This window comes from Dermacentor silvarum, chromosome 5, assembly GCF_013339745.2.
Source record: "Dermacentor silvarum isolate Dsil-2018 chromosome 5, BIME_Dsil_1.4, whole genome shotgun sequence".
NCBI lineage: Eukaryota > Metazoa > Arthropoda > Arachnida > Ixodida > Ixodidae > Dermacentor > Dermacentor silvarum.
This window is the reverse complement of record NC_051158.1, coordinates 64,214,490-64,236,830: the sequence shown is the minus strand read 5'-3', so window position 1 is coordinate 64,236,830 and position 22,341 is coordinate 64,214,490. Positions and strand designations below refer to the sequence as shown.

General features: G+C 49.3%; 1 protein-coding gene across 1 annotated transcript in view; it reads right to left on the bottom strand.

Annotated features, from left to right (window-relative positions):
• Positions 1-19,706: 19,706 nt before the first annotated feature.
• LOC125945372 (uncharacterized) overlaps positions 19,707-22,341 on the bottom strand; it is a 22,350-nt gene continuing 19,715 nt past the window's right edge. Inside the window, exon 4 of the mRNA XM_049667121.1 lies at positions 19,707-20,194. Coding sequence (XP_049523078.1) covers positions 19,970-20,194 — 225 coding nt within the window. The 3' untranslated portion in view covers positions 19,707-19,969. The remainder of the gene's footprint in view (positions 20,195-22,341) is intronic.

Here is a 22,341-nt window from a genome sequence, read left to right as displayed (position 1 = left end):
ATATCACCCTGATCGTCCACCACCACTGACACTTGTTTTTCTTTGTTCTCGGTCGAAAGAGTCTACTGGGCAGCGTCGGTGTAATAGGCGGTGCCCTCTGGTTGGGTGTTGAGGAATTTCTGAAGGTATTTAACACGTGCATTCCGGCAACCATTATGATACTCTAGATGAATATTGCGTGGTATCGGTGCCATGGTGAGTAAGGTTCCGATGTTTGAGGGGACGGGGACTTGCTCTCACGTACAGGATGAATGCTGTGGGTAGCCCAGCCTTGGAAACAAATGCCGGCCTGTGGAGGTCAGTCTTAATCTCTCGAGCTGTACCATTCTGTGTGCTTCGATGTGTTCCTCGATGGTGTTGTGTACCCCTAGAGCAAGTAATCGTTCCGTGGAAGCATAGAGAGGAATTCCTAGCGCTTGTTTAACGGCTCTCCTAATGATGGTGGTTATGTGGTTAGTCTGGGTTAGGGTCAGGTTGTGATATGGAAGGTGGTAGGTTAGACGGCTGATAATGCGTGCCTTGACCAACCGTAGCATGTCGGCTTCCTTAAGTTCCCAGCGGCGGTTACTGACGCGCCTCATCATACCTATGATTTGCTCGCACTGTCGTCCAAGGAGATCTACCGTGAAGTGAGCTTAGGCATTCGATTGGAGGTGATAACCAAGGACTCGGACCCTTTGTGCAGTCGGAATTGATTTACCTTGGATTGTGACTTCAACCACTGGTCTTGGCGTTTCGGAGATGTTTCTGGATCGCATTAATAATAATTCTGACTTATGTAGTGTACATTAGAGGTTTCCATTCGCGAGGTACGCCTGCGCTATATCCACCGCCCTCTGTAGGCGGTCCTGAATTTCTCCGTCCGAGCCGGTGCTCCTCCAAAGAGTCAGGTCGTCCGCATATATCGCGTGGCCCCTCGACTTCCTCCAGGAACCGAGGTAGCCTCGCCATAGCTATGTTGAATAACGTCGGCGAGAGCACCGACCCCTGAGGTGTGCGCACTCCCGGTAATTTCAATGTCTGATGATCGGTACGGGCCCACTCCCACTGTGACTACGCGGTCCTTGAGAAAGGCTCGTACGTAATTGCACATGTGGGAGCCACAGTGGGAGGGGGCCAGGTTCTCAAGGATGAGACCATGGGAAACGTTTTTGAAAGCTCCCTTGACATCAAGTGCCAAAAGAGCTCTCGTGTGTGCCCTTACGGGGGGGGTCAACGAGATCCTCTTTGATTTGAAGGAGAACATCATGAGTGGACAAATGGGGGCGATATCCAAACTGTGTGTTGGAGAAGCAATTTTGCATCTCCAAGAAAGGTTGGAGCCTTTTTAGGATTACATACTCAAGCAGCTTTCCAATGCACGATATCAGGGAAGTAGGCCGTAAATTTTCGATGGAGAGTGGTTTCCCGGGCTTGAGCATGAAAGTGATTTCGGCACGTCGCCATTCAAGAGGGAGAGTGCTGGCGTGCCAGTGCGGATTGTACATTGCGCAGAGCGTTTCCAGGTCCTCATCCGGAAGATTTCGCAGTAGAGTGTATCGTATCCCATCCTCACCGGGTGCCGTGTTCCTGTGAATGTCTGCGAGTGCAGCTTTGATTTCTTGGAGAGTTATGTCAGTGCCCAATTAATCATTTTCTTCTGTATACGGATAGTCCGGATAGCTTGGCTGAGCGCCACGGGAGATGTACCTTTGTTCAAGGTTCTTTAGGAGCTTGTCTCCGCCTCCTCCGTACTGGTGGAGGAGTATTTGCAGCGGCCGGTTATTATGGGATTTCGTGTTTCTAGGATCTATTAGTGACCGAAGGATGGCACAGGTTCTCGCGGTGCCAAGCGTATCCACTTAGCTTACCGCAAAAGATATGCCAGTTAGCACTGGCCAGCTGGTATGCGTATTCCTGGGCTGGCATCGTGATTTGGGATATTCTGAGGTGCAATTTCCGATTTAGCTTTTGCCGCTTCCACCGTTTCGTGAGACCTCGGCGTGCATCCCACAGATGTAGGAGATGCGGGTCTACCTCAGGGGCCTTGGTCGTGGTGGTTATGCGGCTAGTGGTTTTATTTAAATCCTTGCGTAAATCACTGAGCCAACTGGTGCACTTTTGGGGGCTTTCATCTCCTGTGGCTCGATCTCTGCGAATTTTGCGAAGTTTGGTCCAATTTGTAATGCAAGTTTTATTTCAGGACGTTTGTAACTTGTGAGAATGATGCGGATGACGAGAATGTGATGATCGCTACCCAGCGTCTCGCCAGTGTTCAGCCACTCACCCTGGAGCCCTCTCGTGAATGTAAGATCCGGGCAAGTGTCTCTCTCGACACGGGTTCCCTGGCGACTAGGCTGGGTATGATCTGTTATGAGGGTGAGTCGGTGATTATGTGTGAGGTCCCAAAGTCGGGTGCCCTTAGGTGTGTTACTGCGATACCCCCAGGCCACGTGTGCAGCATTGAAGTCTCTGCACACTACCAACTGTGGGCCCATCTTGATGAGTTCCGCGAGTTGATATTGGAAATTATCCCCCGAGCATGATGTGCACTGTATACATTTAAGATGTACAGGCTATTTTGTCGCGCGTCCGCGGGGACAATCTCGATGATTTGATGAGTGATATCTGACGTGAGGTTATTATGGGTATAGGTGAGTCTCCTGGACACGAGCGCGCACACGTTCGCCTCGTCCGAGCCTCTTAGGGCCTCGTAGCCACTGATAGGAGGAAGTGTGGCGCCCGGCTCTTGGAGAAGTATGATGTCCGGCAGTTCTGACGCTGCGGCAGCGTACTGTTGCAGCGAGCCCCGTTTAGATCGCTACCCCCTGCAATTCCACTGCCACAGCGTCAGTCCCGCCGTTCTATTATGCACTTGCATTGGCGGAGCCATCATTCTGTAGTTGGGCTGGGCGAACGTATGGGTGAGCGCACTCGCTCGTCGTTAGTGACGGTGCTGACGTTGGTGTAGCGCGTGCGACTAGTGAGGATGAGGAGGATGATTTAGAGAGAAGGGGTTGTGCCGTGAGCTGTCGCACGCTTTTCTTGAGTTCATGGGTAATTTCATCAAGCATTGGTTTCAGCACCGTGGTTTGGAAGTCGACGAAGGCGGGTTGAATCATTTCCTTAACCTCCGTGAGGATGCTTTCTCGCATCTCCTGTACAGCTCGGTGTAGGTCTCGACGAAGCTCATGCTGGAGGTCGCGGCACATTGCAGTTACAGTCTCGGGAGGGATCTTGACGCGAGGCGCCTGTTGTTGGGATTGTGGTTGTGGTAGGGAATGAGGTTCGGATGAGGGTGAGGGAGATTTGCACAGTGAAGGTGGCGGGCCCTCCACCAAACTTACCCGTTTAGGTCCGGCTGGCCCTCCAGATGCTGCTGATGGTAGCTGTTGCGGTACTGGTGGCGGCTTCTTCTTGGTCGGTGGTGGTGACGACGGTGGTGGTGAGGAAGGTGATGGTTGTCCGCGCTCGCTCTTCTTGAAACTGTCGGCAGGGCCTCGGCTCGGGGATCGCGACCGAGATGGGGATCGGGATGGGGACTGGCATCGGCTTCGTCGCTCTCTGATTTGGGCCCGAGGATGGTTCTGTTGTCGTTTTTGTTTCTCGTGTTGCCTGCGCCCTCGCTTCTTGTTGGGTGGCTTTCGTGCCCGGCTTGGACAGCTGGGATCGATGGTCGGGTGATCGCCTTTGCAGTGTTGGATGGGTTTTCAGTCCCACATGTGGTGCAGCGCTTGATGCTTGGTGTGGGGCAGACGTCCGCATGGTGGCCTACTATGAGGCACAGATGCCACAGGCCTGGGCCTTCGGGGCGTGTATGTAGCATCTGTACTCGGCTCAATAATACCTCACGTAGTGCGGTACCTTGAGGCCAGCAAACGTAATGATGTATGTGGCTGTTCGCCTCATCATGCGAGCATGGAGGATTTCCACCCCAGCTGCCAGCAGGTGGTCTAAAAATTCAGTTGGTGTAGTTTCTGCGTTAAGGACCCGTGATGATTCCTTTGCAGGAATTATCGGATGAGGCGATGTATGCTGACATGGGGTAGCGATGCGGGCCAAGTGTAAGCGATGCCATCTTGTTAAGGTTGGTCGCGATTCTTTCGCTTGGCATGCTGATAAGGGCTATGTTTTGAGCGACTTGGACACGCAGGTGAAGTTCGTCGACCTCTTGTTCTTTGAGACCCGCCTCGATGCTAACGGCACGAGTCAGAGTGTGTCGAGGCCACTCACCGAACGTGAGACTGTTTCTTGGGCGCAGGATGACTTTAAAATCCTCGATGGGCAGAGGTGGGGGCCCCTGGGGTCGTAGTGGTCCAATTTGTTACGAATGCTGTGTCTCTTGGCGGCCGGCTGCTGGGTCAGACCTAGCGTCGACGCGGCGGCCCCGCCGACCGCAGGCGGTGAGCCATGATCCATCCACTGGGTCTTCTGGATATCCTTCTGGTGCTGGATCGTCGCCATTGGTGGTTTCCAACTCCACGATGGGGGTCAAGGGTGTTCGCGGTGGTGGACCAGGTCGGCAGTCCATGGTAGCCAAGCCTGACCACGCCTAGGCTTAGCTCGAGCACGGCCTGCGCGGTGACTCAGAGACGCCGCGAGCGTACCTACTCCATCGGTGGTGATCTTGACGTCACCGAGGAAGGCCGCGGGAAGCGTTCGTTGTCGAGGTCGGAATCGGGCGAAGAAACGTGCGTGAGAACTTGCGTCTCCCGTAGACGCAAGAGCTCCGAACCTCACGTCCGCTCCCGGTGGTAGCACCAAGAAGACTTAGGAAGATTTAGATATCTTGGCGATTCAGGAGACTAAAATAGAGAGTGAGATTCAGACTGACGGTATGGTTGTACAGGGTAGTGACCGCTATACTGTATGCGTTAGCCATGCTGTTGACGCAGCGGCCAGATGCTGTGTGTTTATTAAGAAAGGTTTGGGTATAGTGGAAGAAAAAGTGATAAGTTGTCAGAGTGGACGAGTCGACAGATTGCATCGCCGGCAATGCAAGGTTCTAAATGTAGCAACAACTAGGGCCAGCTCTCCGGCGACACGGATTTGGCGGGGTAGATCATCAAGCGTGTCTCCGCTCTTCATATTTCGTAGCAGCGTTCTGGTCGTTGGTCGTCGACTCTTTGCCGCTGACACCGTCAACCGGCCAGCGCTCACGGTTCACGTCGACAACGTTGCCGAAAGTAGCGAACGCCGGCTGCACATCTTCGTCAGCCACACCATGGAGCAGCTAGTGCAGTCGTCAATTTACCTGCCGGTGCCGGAGTTCTGCTCAGGGTAACTTCGCAGACGTGATTTACCTGGTAAGACGACGTCTGACAGCATTCCAGTGGGGCCCGACAGCATTTCTGAGCTATTCAAAGCTGTATCGTCTCGGTCTAACGTCAGACATGCAAAAACACTATATGCATAGCAACGTGTCCTGTTCGCACATGCGGCAAAATAACTTGCTACTCTTGTTCATTCAGCCTGTTTCCACGGCCAAATAGAGCCGCTGTCACCGCTATACTTAGAAGCCCTGCATCCTGCCTCCATGGACTAGCGCATACGAAAGCAGAATCACGCCGCACACGTATCGCGCCCTAAACGCTCGAGTTTACAGGCGGCATTGAACGCCCGGGGGCAAACAGCACGGTGAGCCGCTTCACGCCTTTCAATTAGGCCCCCTCGACAGGCGGAACCGCTTCAATTGTAGCATTTGTGCATCTTCGCAGAGTCTTATTCCGTTCTGCTTTTAAACAAAAGTATAGATTTCTTTGACATTTAGGCCTATACACGCAGATGAAAAGTAGCCAACAATGTCACAAGATCATCTTAAGCTGCAAGCACGTTGATCAGACAAATCAATGTACTAACTAACCATCATTCCTATGATGGCTGAACGATGGCAGCACCAGAGTTCCTTCTAGTAGTTTTAGTAAGAAACTATGTTGAATTGCAAGATGCACCTCGGCCGCGGAGTGAAATATATAGGAAGAAGAAAAATAAATCATTTATTTGTGGCGATAGGTACGCTCGGCTGGCCTGAGCGTTCCAACTTGCGTCCGGGAGTGCCAGCAGCTTCGAGGCTCAAATCGTAGTTGGCGCAGAAACTTGTTACTAGCACCCAGAGCTACGTCAACTATACAGCGGCCCATGTGGGCATGACGTGTATCGAGGCAAAGCAGCGGTTGACCAATTTGCTTGTTGTAGAATTGCGCGCGCGTTTCCTCTGCTGTGTTTCGACATTTCCGCTGTTTCCGAGCTCGTGTGCGTGCTAGCGAGTACCGCCTGACGCCTGCCGAACTTCGCTGGATATGTTGTTTCGTTTAAATGCATGAAAACTTATTTAACATAATGTCAGTGTCATGGTAGCCCTATTAAACATTCTAATAGTCTACGTCGGTAAGTAATTGCTGAAGTATTCAATTACTGGCCGTTGTCGATACAGGAGCCGCCGTATCCGTAATTTCCGCCAAACTCATTCGCATACTAAGAAAGGTTCTGGCTCCTTTATCTGACCTCTCCCCTCGAACCACGAACGCTAAAAACATTACTCATCTCGCTGCCTGTACTGCTAGAGTCTTCATTCAAGGACTTCTGTATACCGTCGGATTCTTCGTGCTGTCCGTGCGTTCCCACGACATTATATTAGGATGGGACTTCCTTGTAAATCATAACGCCATTATTGACAGTTGTCACGCCGAACTCGAACTTTCTGCACTTCATGATTTTGATACAATCGAAAACCGCCCTTCTTGTGATAAACTGTTTGTGTCAGAAGACAATGGCGTTCCTCCATGCTCTTCCCTGCTGGTGACTGTGTCACATGCCGCTATTTTTGATGGTACTGTCCTCTTTACGCCCTCTGAAATGTTAATTCGCCGCAGATGTTCTCCGCTGCCCTTTTCTTTCCTTACTCTTCGCAGAGGCGCCATGAAGATGCTCGTCGACAATGCCACGGCGTGCCCTTTACCTTTATTTAATGGTGAATGCCTAGGCCTCGTTCAGCTGGTCGACACCATTTGCATCTTTGACTCTCCTGCCGCTTCTACTTCTACGGACCTTAGCGCACTTACTTGTGACCCTGCGCTTCATCAGTCACTCCTCGACGCTTTCCACCCCTCCATCGACGATTAAACGCCATCTTCCGAACGAAGCCCACGCGAAGAAGTTCCGCGCTCTTTTGAGAGCCCTGCTTCCGGTTTGGGTCGCACGTCGACCGTTTTACTGCGATAGCAATTATATGGACACTCGAAAGCAGATTTCTGCCGTCGGCGTCGCCGTCGCCGTCGCCGTGAGGTTCCGTATGACGTCAGTGGAGATGAAATCGTCGCCGCGCGTCGCCGAACGCTGTATGTGCGAGTGCAAGGGCGCGAGGGACGCGCGCTTTCACGGGGAGTGAACGCAAGGCGGAGAACAAACGCGCGTTCTGTGCCGTGCTCCCTTAAGGGCTGCAGAAGTAGGCGTCTCTTTCCTCCTTTACAATCACCATATATGTAGAGCAAACGCGCCTTCTTCTGACGCACGAAAGGCCGTGGGGGGGGGGGGGGGGAGGGGGGGGAGGCGACGTTTAGCTGCGGCACCAAGTGCCTATTTATATCAGAGGCTCCGGCAACAGTCACCAACGCCTCACGCATTTTGTGCGAACGCGGGCAAAGCGCCGACGGCATCGACAGCATTTCTGCGTGTTGCGGTTGCTGCTGCATGTCCAAGTTTATACAGCTGATAAAGCTACTATCATTACTCCGTATAGCTCTCTACAAATTTACTATCGCAATTGATGCTTCGCCTTTCAGGTGAAACTGCGACAACTTTTTTCACCAGATCGATGCAGGCAGTCATGCACCTCTACGACAACGCCCTTATCGGGTATCCGCCTCGGAGCGCCGTGTAATTGACGACCAGGTTGCTGACATGCTCAAGCGCCGCGTTGTGCAGCCTTCAACCAGTCCTTGGGCGCCACCGGTCGTTCTCGTCCTCGTGAAGTAATTGCTGCGGTATTCAAAATATAACGGAGAGAAAACGTGGTGTACAGCTTAACTCATTTGTGCGTGTTGTATCTTTTCTTTGTTCAGGAACTTAAGTTAAAGGCAAACTTCGGCAAATTTCTACACTAAGCATTACAAAAGACGTCGCACCAAGAAGGCTGCAACTCGACGCTTGCACCCGTGCGCCCTCCTTCATTAGGATGTTAGCATACAAAACTCTTGTCCGTTCGAAACTTGAGTGTGCAAGTGCAATATATGATCCTTACCAACTGCAGCTGATTAAAACATTTGAATCAGTCCAGAATCGTGCCACTGGATTCATCCTGGGATTTATTATGGTAACTATAGTATCAGGGCCCTGAATGGACACTTCATCTATACCCGCCTTGGCTGATCATGGCAGGCAGTTTTGATTAAAACTTTACCTCAAGTTTTCTCATTCACTACCACCTAACTACGATCTCGTCGTACCCGTTCATCGCGTGTCCCCCACACCCCACCAGAACGATGTAATGCCGGCGAGTGTCCATACTACAGCATGCCAACAATCCTTTTTCACACGTACTGCGTATCACGGGAATTGCCTTCCCAACCACGCTGCTTCAATGACCGACCCGGATGGTTTCAAATCTGCATCCAAGAAATCGAGTGTATCGGCGATATATCATAGGAATGTCTGTAAGTGCCACTATGCTCATCGTCGTTATTGTTTTTGCTGTGACTGTACCAACCCCTCATGCGATGTACCTCACGGGAGCCCTGGAGGCACCAAAATAAATAAATAACGAAATATCATGTAGTCACTGATCTTGAGATGAGTTAATGGCTTTCCGCTGCTGAAGCTTGAGGTAGCTTGTTCGGCTCCCCTGCCGCAGGCTGCATCATGGTTGCAGGGGTAGCATAAAATCAGGCAAGTTCGCACTCGGTCGCGCAAAGCTTAGGCACAGCGAAGCTTACTGGCTGCTACTGCTAGGTATGAACTTGGTTTAACTTAACTACGCATGTAGGAAGGTATTGTCGAGAATTTTTAAAAATGAATGAAGAGCAAATAACGGAGATAGCAAAAACATAAAGAAAATTGAGGCTTTTCCTACAGCAGTCTGGAAATATAAGGAACTGGTGTACGTTATGAAGCATGAAATAAGGCAGACACGGCAAAACAATTGTTGGATTGGAAAGAGGAAACCACGTAAGTGGTGGAACAAGGAAATAACGCAAGCTATAGAAGAGCGTAAGGGGGTATGTAGGGCTCATCGAGAAGCCAAAAAGTTGGGATTACACGAAGAAGAGGTGCTCCTTAGATGGAAAACATACCGAGAAAAGAAAAGGGTGGCGAGTCAGCTCGTGCAAGAGAAAATTAAATGCGCAAGTGAACGTTGGGTGCAGAACATTCTTCTCTTGAGGGTTTTACGTGCCAAAACCAGTTCTGGTTATGAGGCACGCCGTAGTGGAGGGCTCCGGATTAATTTTGACCACCTGGGGTTCTTTAACGTGCCCTACAACGTAAACACACGGGCGTTTTCGCATTTCGCCTCCATCGAAATGCGGCCGCCGCGGCAGGGATTCGATCCCGCGACCTCGTGCTCAGCAGCTCAACGCCTTAGCCAACTGAGCCACCGCGCAGAACATTCACAAAGAGACAAAGGCATCCCAAAAGATTCTGGAACCATATAAAAGCACTCGGGAACTTCAACTAAAATCTCGAAAACGGCTATAAGGGACGAAGACGGTAACATCTACGAAGGAGACGATGCGCTGAAGTACATCACAAACGTTATCAGGGATAACTTCGGCACGAGAAAATGCGTAGCTCAAATAATACATCCAGCAACAATAGAGAGACCTGAGAGGTCAAAATTTAGCATAGAAAGCTTTTATTGGAAAAAGGCAGCAGAAAAGGCCCCTAATAGCACGGCAGCTGGACCCGATGAAATCCCAATACGGTTAATCAAAAACCTCGCTCAAAAGAGCAAGGCGCTGCTAATGCCAAAGAGCAAGCGATTAGAACAACGAAAATTCCCGTTGGATGGCGTGAAAGCAAGATGAACCTCATCTACAAAGGCAAAGGAGATAAGGATAAGACGAGATCGTGCAGGCTAGTTACAGTAACGTCGGTGATATATAGAATGGCAATGCCAGCCATGAAATTAGAACTGTCGAAGTGGGTGGAAAAAACGATGTATAGGGGGAACTACAGAATGGGTTCAGGCCAGGCAGACTGCTTAGAGGATAATATGCTTGTACTAACTCAGTGTATAGAGATTTCAGTAGCTCAGAAAAGACCTTTATCGATAGCATTTCTAAATATTAAAGCAGCTTATGACACCGTAGACAGGGAATTGTTATGGAATATTCTTAAGCACGAAGGCATAGATGATGATGATTTCGTGGAGTTGCTGAGGGAGATTTATAGAGAGAACCAAGTACAAGTTGCATGGGAAGGTCGAAAAGGTTATGAAATGGTAGAAATTCACCAAGGATTGAAGCAAGGATGTCCTCTGTCTCCATTGTTGTTCACGCTTTACGTTAAGGGTATAGAAAGACGACTGGAAAACAGCGAATTAGGTTTTGATTTATCCTGCATGCGTAATGGACAAATGGTGCAACAGAAGGTACCTGGACTGATGCACGCTGACGACATTGTACTACTAGCGGACAATAAAAAATATTTACAGATACTTGCGAATATCTGTGGCAACGAAGCGACAAATCTAGGCCTTAAGTTTAGCACAGAGAAATCAGGAATTAGCATCTTTAATGAAGAGACGAGTAACTTTGTGGTGTCAGTTCAACAGCAACTAATACCCATAGTAAAGCAATATAAGTACCTCGGCGTACGCACAAACGAAGGAAAGAAACCACCAAGATAATCGGAAAATAAAGGGGAAGCGGAATGCAGCAATAATGAAACACAGAGCACTGTGGGGCCACAATAAGTATGAGGTGGTGCTTGGAATCTGGAAAGGAGTAATGGTGCTAGCGCTAACGTCCGCAAATGCTATTCTATGCTTAAAATCGGATATCTTGTCGGGGTTGGAAGTTAATCAAAGATCAGTAGGCCGGTTGGCTTTGGGAGCCCACGGTAATACCACAAATGAGGCAGTGCATGGTGACATGGGTTGGGCCTCTTTTGAAGTCAGAGAAGCACAGAGGAAAATTAGTTTTGAAGAAAGGCTCAGGAACATGGATGAAAATAAATGGGCGGCTAAAGTGCACATCTGTACATAAAAAGCGTGGACACAGAATGGAGGAAGAGGTCAAGGAAGTTGGCAACTAAGTACAGGACAATCGAAACTGTAAATAGACAACCAGGAGTCATCAGAAAGAAAGTGAGAGAAATAGAGACCGCGAATCGAATGCAAAGAATGGAAACAAAAAGGACCATGGAGATTTACAAGAATCAGAAGAAAGAAATTAGAATTGAAAACCGTACGATTTTCCTTCTATTCAACCGGCTCGAACCTTGCTATTTGAGGATCGAGCCGGTTGCATAAGGACCAAAAAATACCGGAGCAAATATTCGGAACTAGATGAGGCTTGTGTATGCTGCAGTAAAGATCCTAATGGAATGAGACGGGATCCATCCAGCGAGAACCGTAGGTAACGTGCAACTCCCAGAAGCGCTTGGGTTTAAAGTGAAAGGAAACATAAACAGATCATCCGTAGATATAAGCAAGAGACGATTAGAGTTCTAGTGAAAAAAAAAAGCAGGGAAAAGATTGATACGACATGATCTCTTAAAATCATAGGTAGCGGTACAAGGTAAATTTTTGAAAAAAAAGGAAAATATTAATGAGAGGTATACAAAAATGCTAGATAAAAACGTGTGTAGTATACCTGATTACCTGATTATACCTGATCACCTGTTATTTTTTGTACTACTGATGAAAATAAATTCAACTTTAACTTAAAAATTAAGCAGGCTAGGTGACCATTTGTTACCGCTCTGTTTCAAAGGGGATGCCTGTAAAACAGTCTTCAACAGAATTTAAGCGTCACAGCAGCATCGGTAACGGTTGGAGGCACAGCTCTGGGCATTGTTTCTACTTTGTACAGGTTGGCTGGTTTACGTACTTGTTTGGTCACTTCTGTGCAAATTCTGTACCACAACTGCTGCTGCTGTTTAGGTTGCTTGTCTGTGCATGCTCCCTCTTCTGTAGAATTTTGTTGTAGCGGTACTTGACGATGCCTACAAATGCTGAACTGGCGAAAAGAATTGACGAGCTTGATTTAAAACTTGAACAGCACATAAACCAGCTTGTCAACCAACTTGTTGTGAATGTTAAACTAAAGCTTCAAGAGTCAGGTTTAGATGTCGGTAAGCTAAACGCGGAAGTTGCAAGAATGGATGACAGTGTGAAACTGCTGAATGACCTTGTGGAAAGTGTTCGCTCCCAGGCAAATATTAATGAGAGGTATACAAAAATGCTAGATAAAGAACGTGCATAGTATACCTGATTACCTGATTATACCTGATCACCTGTACATTTCTGGCCCTCCATTTATTCACATTGGTAATGACATAATATTTGCTTCTGACAATAATACCTTCCTGGGGGTAAAATTGGATAGGCATCTAAAATGAACTACGTATATAAACTCACTAATGAAGAAATCGGTATGCGGCATTAGAATTATATCAAAGCTAGGTCATACTTCGATATTGAAACCCTGCTACCACTTTATTACGCATTTATTCAGTCATTTTAATTACTGTATCTCTTCATGGAGTAACACTTACCCCACACATTTGTCCCCATTGCGGCACATTCAAAGTCAGGGTATGCGTATGACATTCATCAATCCTACAGCTAATGCTTCCTTGTTGCTTTCTGATCACAACATACTTCCTTTGGATAAATTAAACAAATACTCTCTCGGCATTTTATTTTCCAAATTTGTCAATGAAAAACTCCCAATAGCCTTTATTAACCCAGATCAGTTCTCCCACGTCGCTTCTACAAGATTGGCTTGACAGAATAACTTTTTGTTGCCTAAACCAAGAAATACTTGCGGAAGAAAATTTTGCCTCAACACTCAATATAGAATACCTTAGCTACTAACATTTTAAAGAATATCCTGTCATTATTTCATACCAGTTCGAGTTGCGCGCGTTCGTGCATTATGTGTTGACTTATATATTTTATGTATCTTTCTTTTTTTCCTTTCCTTTCACACCTGTTTCATTATTTATTACGTATTTATGCTCGTACTTTATTCACGTATGCACCAATTTTCCGTTTGCTGTAATAAATCTTTGCCCCCGTTGTTAAATATTAACAGGCGGTCTCGCCCTTACAGTCATTGACTGTGAGACCTTCTGTATATATTGACGCGAAATAAGTTGGCACTTGGTGACACTGGCCCCTTAAGGCGAGAACGACGAAGTTCGTCGTTGCGCGCGCACTCTCCGAGGTCTAGCCATTATTAAAGGCTGACGTGACGTGAATCATTAGTGGCGGTAAGGGAAGAGCATACAGAAAGGGAGTCAGTAAGGATAGCAGCTGTTGTAGTCGTTTGGTCTAATTTACGTAAAGCTAGGATTACTGCTAAAAACTCGGCCAGAAAAATAGGCACAAAATCGGGCAATCTTAAAGAAAAAGACCTCACTTTCTGGCCCTGTTCTTCCCATTCTACCAGTGACTGCACACATCACGGCGGCTAGATTTCGGATGCGATCAATTAGAAAAGCCTTATCAAACCCAGATCTGACTGCTTCTCCAGATTATAAGCACCTGACATTTCCCTGGCGTAGCGAATCCTGTAACACAAAGATGCTTGAGGTCTCTCTCACCAAATTACGTTGCCGTATACCCTCCCTAAATTTCTACTTACACAGGTCGGGTTTGGTTCCCTCCCCCCTCTGCCCGTTTTGTAATGAGGAAGAGACGATACACCACTTTCTTCTATCTTGTCGCCGCTTTACTGCGGCAAGAAAACGATTGTTGGAAATACCTTTTCGAAGGCTTGGCCTGGACTTAACAGAACCTAATATTCTTTCGTTCGGGGCGTCCACTTTGGGATTCCGCCACAGGGATGCTTGCTTCGCCGTCCAAACGTTCCTTACAGACTCCAAACGAATACCCTGCTAAATTCTATCCTTTTTTTGTACTTTCAAATTAATGATTACTCATTCGATATGACTTTCTTGATTTACTTTAACATATAACTCTACGCTGTTCAGTACTAATTTCATAGATATTCGGAAATGTATCCTCCATATTAATTTGGAATAATCCACCCATTTCTTGGCCAATCCCCCTCCGTGGGTAGGAGCCACAGGTGTGATAGACTACAACAACAACAACAACAACAACAAAGGCTGACGTGTTTTTTACCTATCTGTTGCTGGTCAACTATTCTAGCTGTACTAGCTGGGTGACATTTCTGTTGGAAGTGCTGGGTACGGTTGATGTTAAGATCTCCGGAGCGTACCACAGACCTAAGCCCGGCGAGTAGTTCGGCCGAGCTTACCCCTGTGCACGTACGTACCAGCCGACGTCTCCAGGGACTCCAGCCACAGCACGGTCTGCTACCCGAACGAAGTAGAATGACGAATCAACCACCTCCCGCCGCTACTGCAGCATCGCACGTGGTCGTCAATCAGATCCGGACGCCGATTCCGTTCCACGGGAGTGCTTCAGAGGGCGCCGACGACTGGCTTGACCATTTTGACCGGGTCGCCAACGTCAACAACTGGACCCACGAGCGTAAGCTTCGCTACGTGTACTTCCCTCTTGAAGATTCCGCTAAAATATGGTTTGAGAACCACGAGGCGACACTGACGTCATGGGAAGAATTTCGTCGGCAGTTCCTCAATGCCTTCGCCAGGGCGGACAGGAAGGAGAGGGCGGAGTTAGCAATGGAATCGAGAATTCAAGGCCCGAATGAGCGAGTGACGGCGTACGTAGAAGACATGAATCGGCTCTTCAGACGTGCGGACCCCTCTATGACTGAAGCAAAGAAGGTGCGCCACCTAATGCACGGCGTCAAAGAGGGAATCTTTGCTTGCCTCATTCGTAATCCGCCGACGACACTTGCAGAGTTCCACGACAAAGCCACTGCCACGGAAAAGGCCCTTCAACAGCGGGCCAGGCAATACAACCGCGACGCCGTGATTTCAAGGGAGCTCTCTGCCGTTACCCTCGGAAACGACGTCGGCGCCTTGCGAGAACCCATCAGGGCTCTCATCAAGGAGGAACTGCAGAAGATGCAGACGACCGCTGCCTCTGTGGGACAACTTTCCATTGCGGAAATGGTGCGCGCTGAGGTCCGACATGGCCGTCCATGTTCCTGAACAGTACGAGGCACCACAGCAGGGAGCGCGTCCTGAAATGACTTACGCAGAAGCAGTACGCCGTCCACCATCCTCAAGTGCGTATAGCATGGTACACCCCGCTCAGCAATTGCACGTAAACTTCAGGCCTCGCAGCCCACCGCACATCGCCGAAGCAAGAACTAGGAAGAGCGACGTCTGGCGCACCGCAGACTACAAGCCCCTTTGTTATCATTGTGGCGAAGCCGGGAACATCTACAGAATGTGACCTTATCGTCCTGTGGGGCTCCGAGGATTCTCGCCGTATGCACCTCGTCCACGACCTGGTGAGCGGCCGCCGGAAATAGAGAGTTTCGTCGCGAATCGTTGCAATGGTGATCAACGATGGCACGAGCCCCGTTCGTCGTCTCCTGCTCGTTACAGGTCACCATCACCAAGCCAAGCCTTCTCTCGCGGCGCTCTCAGACACCGCTAGCCTAGCCCGGCGGCTCGGGAAAACTGAGTTGAGTGACCTCCGGAGGTGAGGCCGCTGACGTCGAATGTGCGCAAGATCCTCCACTACGAGGACAACGACGAAAACAGAACGACGCAGACGTACAGACGCAGTCAAACACCGTACGAGAGGTAATAACGTCGAACATTCCCGTCACCGTAGACGACGAAGAAATAACAGCGTTAATCGACACTGGAGCGGACACCTCAGTTATGAGCATGGACCTTGCCTGCAAGCTGAAGAAAGTTTCTACCGAGTGGACTGGGACGCAGACTTGCACTGCAGGAGGCCATCTGCTAACCCCGGTAGGAAGATGCACAGCGCGAGTGAGCATTCGTGGGTTTACGTACCTCGGAGATTTCGTTATCCTCCCAAGCTGTTCGAGGGACCTAATTCTGGGAATGGACTTTCTGCAGGCTAATGGAGCCGTGATTAACTTACAAAAGTCGCTGGTAACGTTTTCAACGGCGCCGGCCTTAGCAGGGAGCAGCACTGACGACACGTATGTCAACGCCTTGAGGATCGTCGACGAGAACATCACGGTGCCGCCAAGGAGCAGCGTATTGACCCTCGTAACCTGCGACGCATTCGACGACTATGAGGGTATTGCCGAGGCAAATATCCCGCTGTTGCTCGAAAGACACATCTGCATCGCCCGGGGCCTTGTTCGAATACAGAATAAGTGCTCGCAAGTTTTGTTGACAAACTTCAGCCATGAGTATCAGCACGTCCCTGAAGGTACATCTGTGGCCTTTCTGAACGACATTGCTGACTTCTCCGACGTCGGCACGTTACAAGTGACCTTCACCGGATGCACCAACTCACGCCAGCCTGAGTACCCGCGTTCACATTAATGCTGACTTAGCAGATGTACAGAAGGATCAGCTACTGGGCCTAGTGACAGAATTCTCTGGCTGTTGTTCCACAGAATCTAAAGTCCAGCGCACCTCCATTACGCAACACCGGATAGTTACAGAGGAGTCGGCGCGGCCTGTTCGTCAGCACCCGTACCGCGTGTCATCTGTGGAGCGGGAGGCGATTAAGCATCAAGTTGAAGAAATGCTCAATGATGACGTCATCCAGCCATCGAAAAGTCCGTGGGCGTCGCCTGTCGTACTATTAAAAAAAAAGACAACACGCTCCGCTTCTGCGTTGACTACAGACCGCTTAACCGAATCACCAAACGCGACGTTTACCCCCTGCCACGGATCGATGACGCTTTGGACCGTCTGCGTCATGCTGAGTTCTTTACTTCGTTAGACCTAAAGTCAGGGTACTGGCAAATCGAAGTGGACGAGCGTGACCGTGAAAAAACCGCCTTCTTGACTCCCGTCGGGCTATACGAATTTGAAGTCGTGCCTTTCGGTCTCTGTTCCGCTCCTGCTACGTTTCAACGAATGATGGACACTGTACTCGTCAGACTGAAGTGGCAGACGTGTATAGTGTACCTAGACGAGGTTGTTGTGTTTTCCAGCACGTTCGATGAACATCTCACCCGGCTACGAAGTGTCCTTACCGCAATACGCAAAGCAAACCTCACCATCAAGCCCGAAAAATGTTACTTTGGCTTCCAGGAACTCAAGTTTTTAGGCCACGTGGTCAGCTCCCAAGGAGTACGACCAGACCCAGAAAAGCTCGCTGCCGTTGCCGAGTTTCCTCACCCTAAAGACAAGAAGGCTGTTCAGCGGTTCCCGGGCCTCTGCGCTTACTACCGTCGTTTCGTTGAAGGCTTCTCGAGGATTGCTGAATCTCTCACGAGACTGACGCGACAAGATGTGCCCTTTGCGTGGACGGAAGACCAAGAGCACGCCTTCACCGAATGGCGCAAACGCCTTCAATCCACTCCAGTGCTGGCGCATTTTGATGACACCGCGGCAACTGAAATTCACACAGACGCAAGCAACGTAGGACTCGGGGCTATTCTGGTTCAATTGCAAGACGGCGCAGAACGTGTAATTGCGTACGCGAGCCGTAGTCTTACAAAAGCAGAAGCTACCACCGAAAAAGAATGTTTAGCAGTCGTGTGGGCCATCAGCAAGTTCCGACCTTACTTATACGGCCGGCCATTTCGAGCGATCAGTGACCACCATTCGCTCTGCTGGCTTGCCAATCTACGAGACCCGTCAGGTCGCCTCGCTTGTTGGAGCCTCCGCCTCCAGGAATACGACATGACTGTTGTCTACAGATCGGGCCGAAAGCATAGTGACGCTGACTGCTTGTCACGTTCTCCTATTCCCTTGACATCCTCCGACTTGGAGCTAGATTTGCCGTTTCTTGGTGTCGTCGACGTGGTGCGCATGGCTGACTACCAACGTGCAGACTCTGAACTGCTTCCAGTCATCCGATATCTCGAGGGAGCTGACGTTGTTGTCCCACGCCCACTTTCACGAGGATTGACATCGTACTGCCTGCGGAACGATGTCCTGTACAAGAAAAATTTCGAGAACAGCCAAGAAACGTTCCTTCTCGTCGTTCCGACGGCGCTGCGCGAGGAAATTTTACAGGCGTGTCACGACGATCTCTATATGCCGGCCACTTAGGCTTCGCGAGGTTATTAGCGCGCATACGGCAGAAATACCATTGGCCACACCTATTTTCGTCGGTTCAGCGCTATGTGCGAACGTGCCGTGACTGTCAGAGGCGTAAAGTCCCACCCGTCAAGCCTGCCGGCCTCCTTCAGCCTTTGGATCCGCCTCCGGTGCCGTTCCAGCAAGTGGGAATGGACCTTCTGGGTCCGTTCCCCACGTCTTCCTTGCAAAACAAGTGGATAATCGTGGCAACCGATTATTTAACTCGCTATGCGGAGATAAAAGCTGTGCCGCGGGGAACTGCTGCGGAAGTCGCCAGCTTCTTCGTCCACAACATCGTGCTTCGTCACGGTGCACCCGCTGTGCTCATTACTGATCGCGGTGCAGCGTTTACAGCGGAGTAGTTGCAACAAGTCATCACGCTGACGCATACCAACCACCGAAGGACCACAGCCTATCATCCCCAGACTAACGGCTTAACAGAGCGCCTGAACAGAACATTGGCCGACATGCTATCCATGTACATTGATGTGGAACACAAGACACGGGATGAAATTTTGCCATACGTGACGTTTGCTTACAACAACGCTGTGCAGAAGACCACCGAGTTTACACCATTCGAGTTCGTTCACGGACGTCGCGTTACAACCCCCTTAGATGCCATGCTCCCGGTACACCACGGGACCACAAGGAATGACACCACTGAAGAGTTCGTCGAGAAAGCAGACGAAGCCCGCCACCTTGCTCGGAATCACATCCGCACCCAGCAGAATACCAATGCCTGCCGTTACAATCGGACCTGACGGAACGTCCAGTACTCACCAGGTGACCGCGTGTGGGTGTGGACACCTATCCGACACCGTGTGCTCTCGCAGAAATTGTTGCGCCGCTATTTCGGCCCCTACGAAGTTGTACGCCGCCTCAGTGACGAGGCGGCGTACAACTATGAGGTGGTGCCTCAAAGCTCTGATCCTAGTTCGAACCGACGCCGTCCCCGTGCTGGAGCCGTCCACGTAGTTCGGATGAAGCCGTACTACGCATGCGAGGGATAAGCAACCCTCACAAACCGCTTCAGCATTGTGTACATTCCTGTATGTTTTTTTTCTTTCCATGTTGCCATTCTTGCCCATATTGCTCGCCCGCTGCCCTTGAAGCGACCGGGTCGGTCGCCTTTGAGAGGGGAGCAATGACGAGAAATAAGTTGGCCCGTGGTGACACTGGCCCCTTGAGGCGAGAACGACGAAGTTCGTGGTTGCGCGCGCACTCTCCGAGGTCCAGCCATTATTAAAGGCTGACGTGTTTTTTACCTATCTGTTGCTGGTCAACTATTCTAGCTGTACTAGCTGGGTGACAATATATCATATTTAAATGTACTCATATTGTATGCAATAAAGAAGAGATTGAGTGATAGCAGAACTTAAAACACAGACATCTTTATGACAATATTACCTTTATTATGCGATTCCGTTGAAGGAACAGGTGCTCTTCATGTACACAAAGAAAAACAAACACTGGTTTCGATTGAAATAGTGATAATGTGCGATTGCTAATATTCAATATCTATCCACAGAAAGCTGCAAACGCGTGAATTTATATAAAAAACATAACATGAAAACTTGTCTGATCAAGAACCATAACAAGGTTACGTTAACTTCTGACAAAATCAGAAAGATGGCGAGAAGACTTCGCAGTCGCAGGCTTGGAGTTGGTGCGTGACGAGTCATTTCAGCTGCAAGCAGCGATCGACAAACGTTGCCTTCGGGTTTCGACCGCTGCTCTCTCTTCTCAGAAATTCTCGGAACTCCTGCACCAGCAGCAGCCGTGACCCGTTGGGGGCCCAGTTGTCCCCCGGACACTGAAAAATGGGGTGGCGAAATTCGGCCTCCAGGCTGTACGCGCTGATGCCGATCTTCGAGCTGCCGTAGTAGCGCCAGGCGTCACAAATCTGCAGTTGTATAATATACCGGACAACAGTTAACCAAGTGTCGGCGGGTTGTTGCATCACGAGACAAATTTTAGGATCGCCTAGGGTATAACCACTTGGTGCAGGTTACTCGAGGAGTTTTTAAAATCATTGCGCAAGAATTGGGAGTAAATATTTAGCAAAATTACATTACATTGGGTAACTTTAGAAACTCATTGTATGGACCATGCCGCGAGTGATGAAGTGAAGACGGTGAGTTCTCCAAGCGCCTACCTAGAAGAAATTGTGAAACTACAACAAATTCGTAGTTTGTACGAATTGTGGTAGTTGTGCGTGCGGTTGTGACGAATGCGTGCTCACAATGTATCTGTCCTGGGTGCGTGGGCGCTCGGGCCGTTGCATCCCTCGCACAGCGTGTGCTGTGAGTGTAATCGACATTATGGGAAACACTGTTCCGCCACCTAGCGGTAGCACAGTACCGCCACATATTGGCCACGGCCTCTCAGACACGTCAAACGGCAGTTGGAAAAGGGCGCTGTCTTTCAGTTTCAGCGTACCAGATTTATGTTTTGTCGTATATTCGTATTCGTGTGTAACTTGTAGTTTACGCATTTTCTCACGCAATTTACTCATAGAGAAACATACTTTCGTAAAGAGCGGTCACTCGAGCCGTTTCGCGGCCGAGCAAGTAAGGGTCTGACCACCCGCCAGACGGCGTAGCGATGTCCGCTTCCACTTCACCTCAAAGGTAGACAGCTTATCATACATCCACTGGGTTACGTCCACGCGTCCCGTTTCCATAGAGACGTTGATGCTGCACCTGTCATGTGCTGCTGGTGACGGCCACCACACCGCGCTTTTCAACGCGTCGCCTCGCCTCTGCGGTAAGGTGTTTCCTTGTGTATGCGGAAATAATTTTGCTGCTTCTTGTGTTAAGAACATTGTTAGCAAGACGTTTTTTATGCTGGTGAGCGTATTTTCCAGGTGTATACATAATATGAACCGTGGCGTGCGTTGACCGTGCAGCCACCCATTTGCTTTTGCACCCGTCTTTTGCGGAACAGAATGTGCATTACTTCCAACGCATAATTAAAATTCACTGGAAACATGTTCGATTTATAGCGCAGAATTTGTTATCTGTAAATCACCCGTATCATCACACAAACGTTTTATTCGGCGCGGCTCGAGCGCTTTGTGAAGCCTGTTTACCTCACTGTATATGCATATTGCATACGCCTGGGCTGGTTCGCAAGAGCCATTTTTACTTGATGCATTCCTTGTGTTGGCTAAAGCATTCTTGTTGTGGGCTGTGTTCTTGATCTCTGTGTTTGCCTTTATCAAGTGTGTGTTCAAGTATTTTTTCTGTGCAAAGCCCAATGTAAACAAGAAAAAATAAACTTTTTTGCATGAGACCACTGCTTCCTATATTGTGTGCAACTCAGAAAAGCTGCTCAAGGACGCAAAAAAAAATTGCAATCAAAACAGCTGTGATCGCAATATTTTTCCAATGTGCGGGAGCTAATTCAGCCTTGCTTAGGCTCTCCAAGAAGCTTGGCGGTCTTTCCCGTAAAAAGGTTGTGAACCGCGAACCTATTACGTCTGTGTGTACGACACGCTTACAAATGAAATATTAAAGCTCTTGCGCTCCGCTATAGACGACGTAGTTGAGCATTTTAATAGCCAAAGGTAAACCAGAATTGAAAGCGGAAACCAAAACACAGCTACACCATGCGTCCAAAATCTCGGAAGGCAAAATTAGCAGTCTGACCAGCCGCTCGGTGCGCTGGCGGCACTCGAGTTGCTCGGCCGCAGGGCCCTACGGGAGTGTCCGCTCTTTACCTACATGTTTCTCTATGATTTACTTTTAAACATTAATTTTGTTCAATAAGGCACTTGCCCTTGGCGGAGGGCCTAGAAGAATGATGAGGCATGCTGTACTTCCGCACACGTGCGCAAGCTCGCGACGTACGTCGCTTATGGTGGTGGTGCTTGTGCAACGTCGGTTGTGCTTGTCTAGCGCCCGCACCAGCTTCGCTGTAGAGTCGACCGATTATTTAACGGTACAGCGCGAGCGTCGATTGGCCAATCTAATGGAACGAAGCGACGAGAGCAGCAATTGAGTAGCGCATGCGCACGAAGTTCGCTCGAAGCGCAAGTTCGTCTGCTAC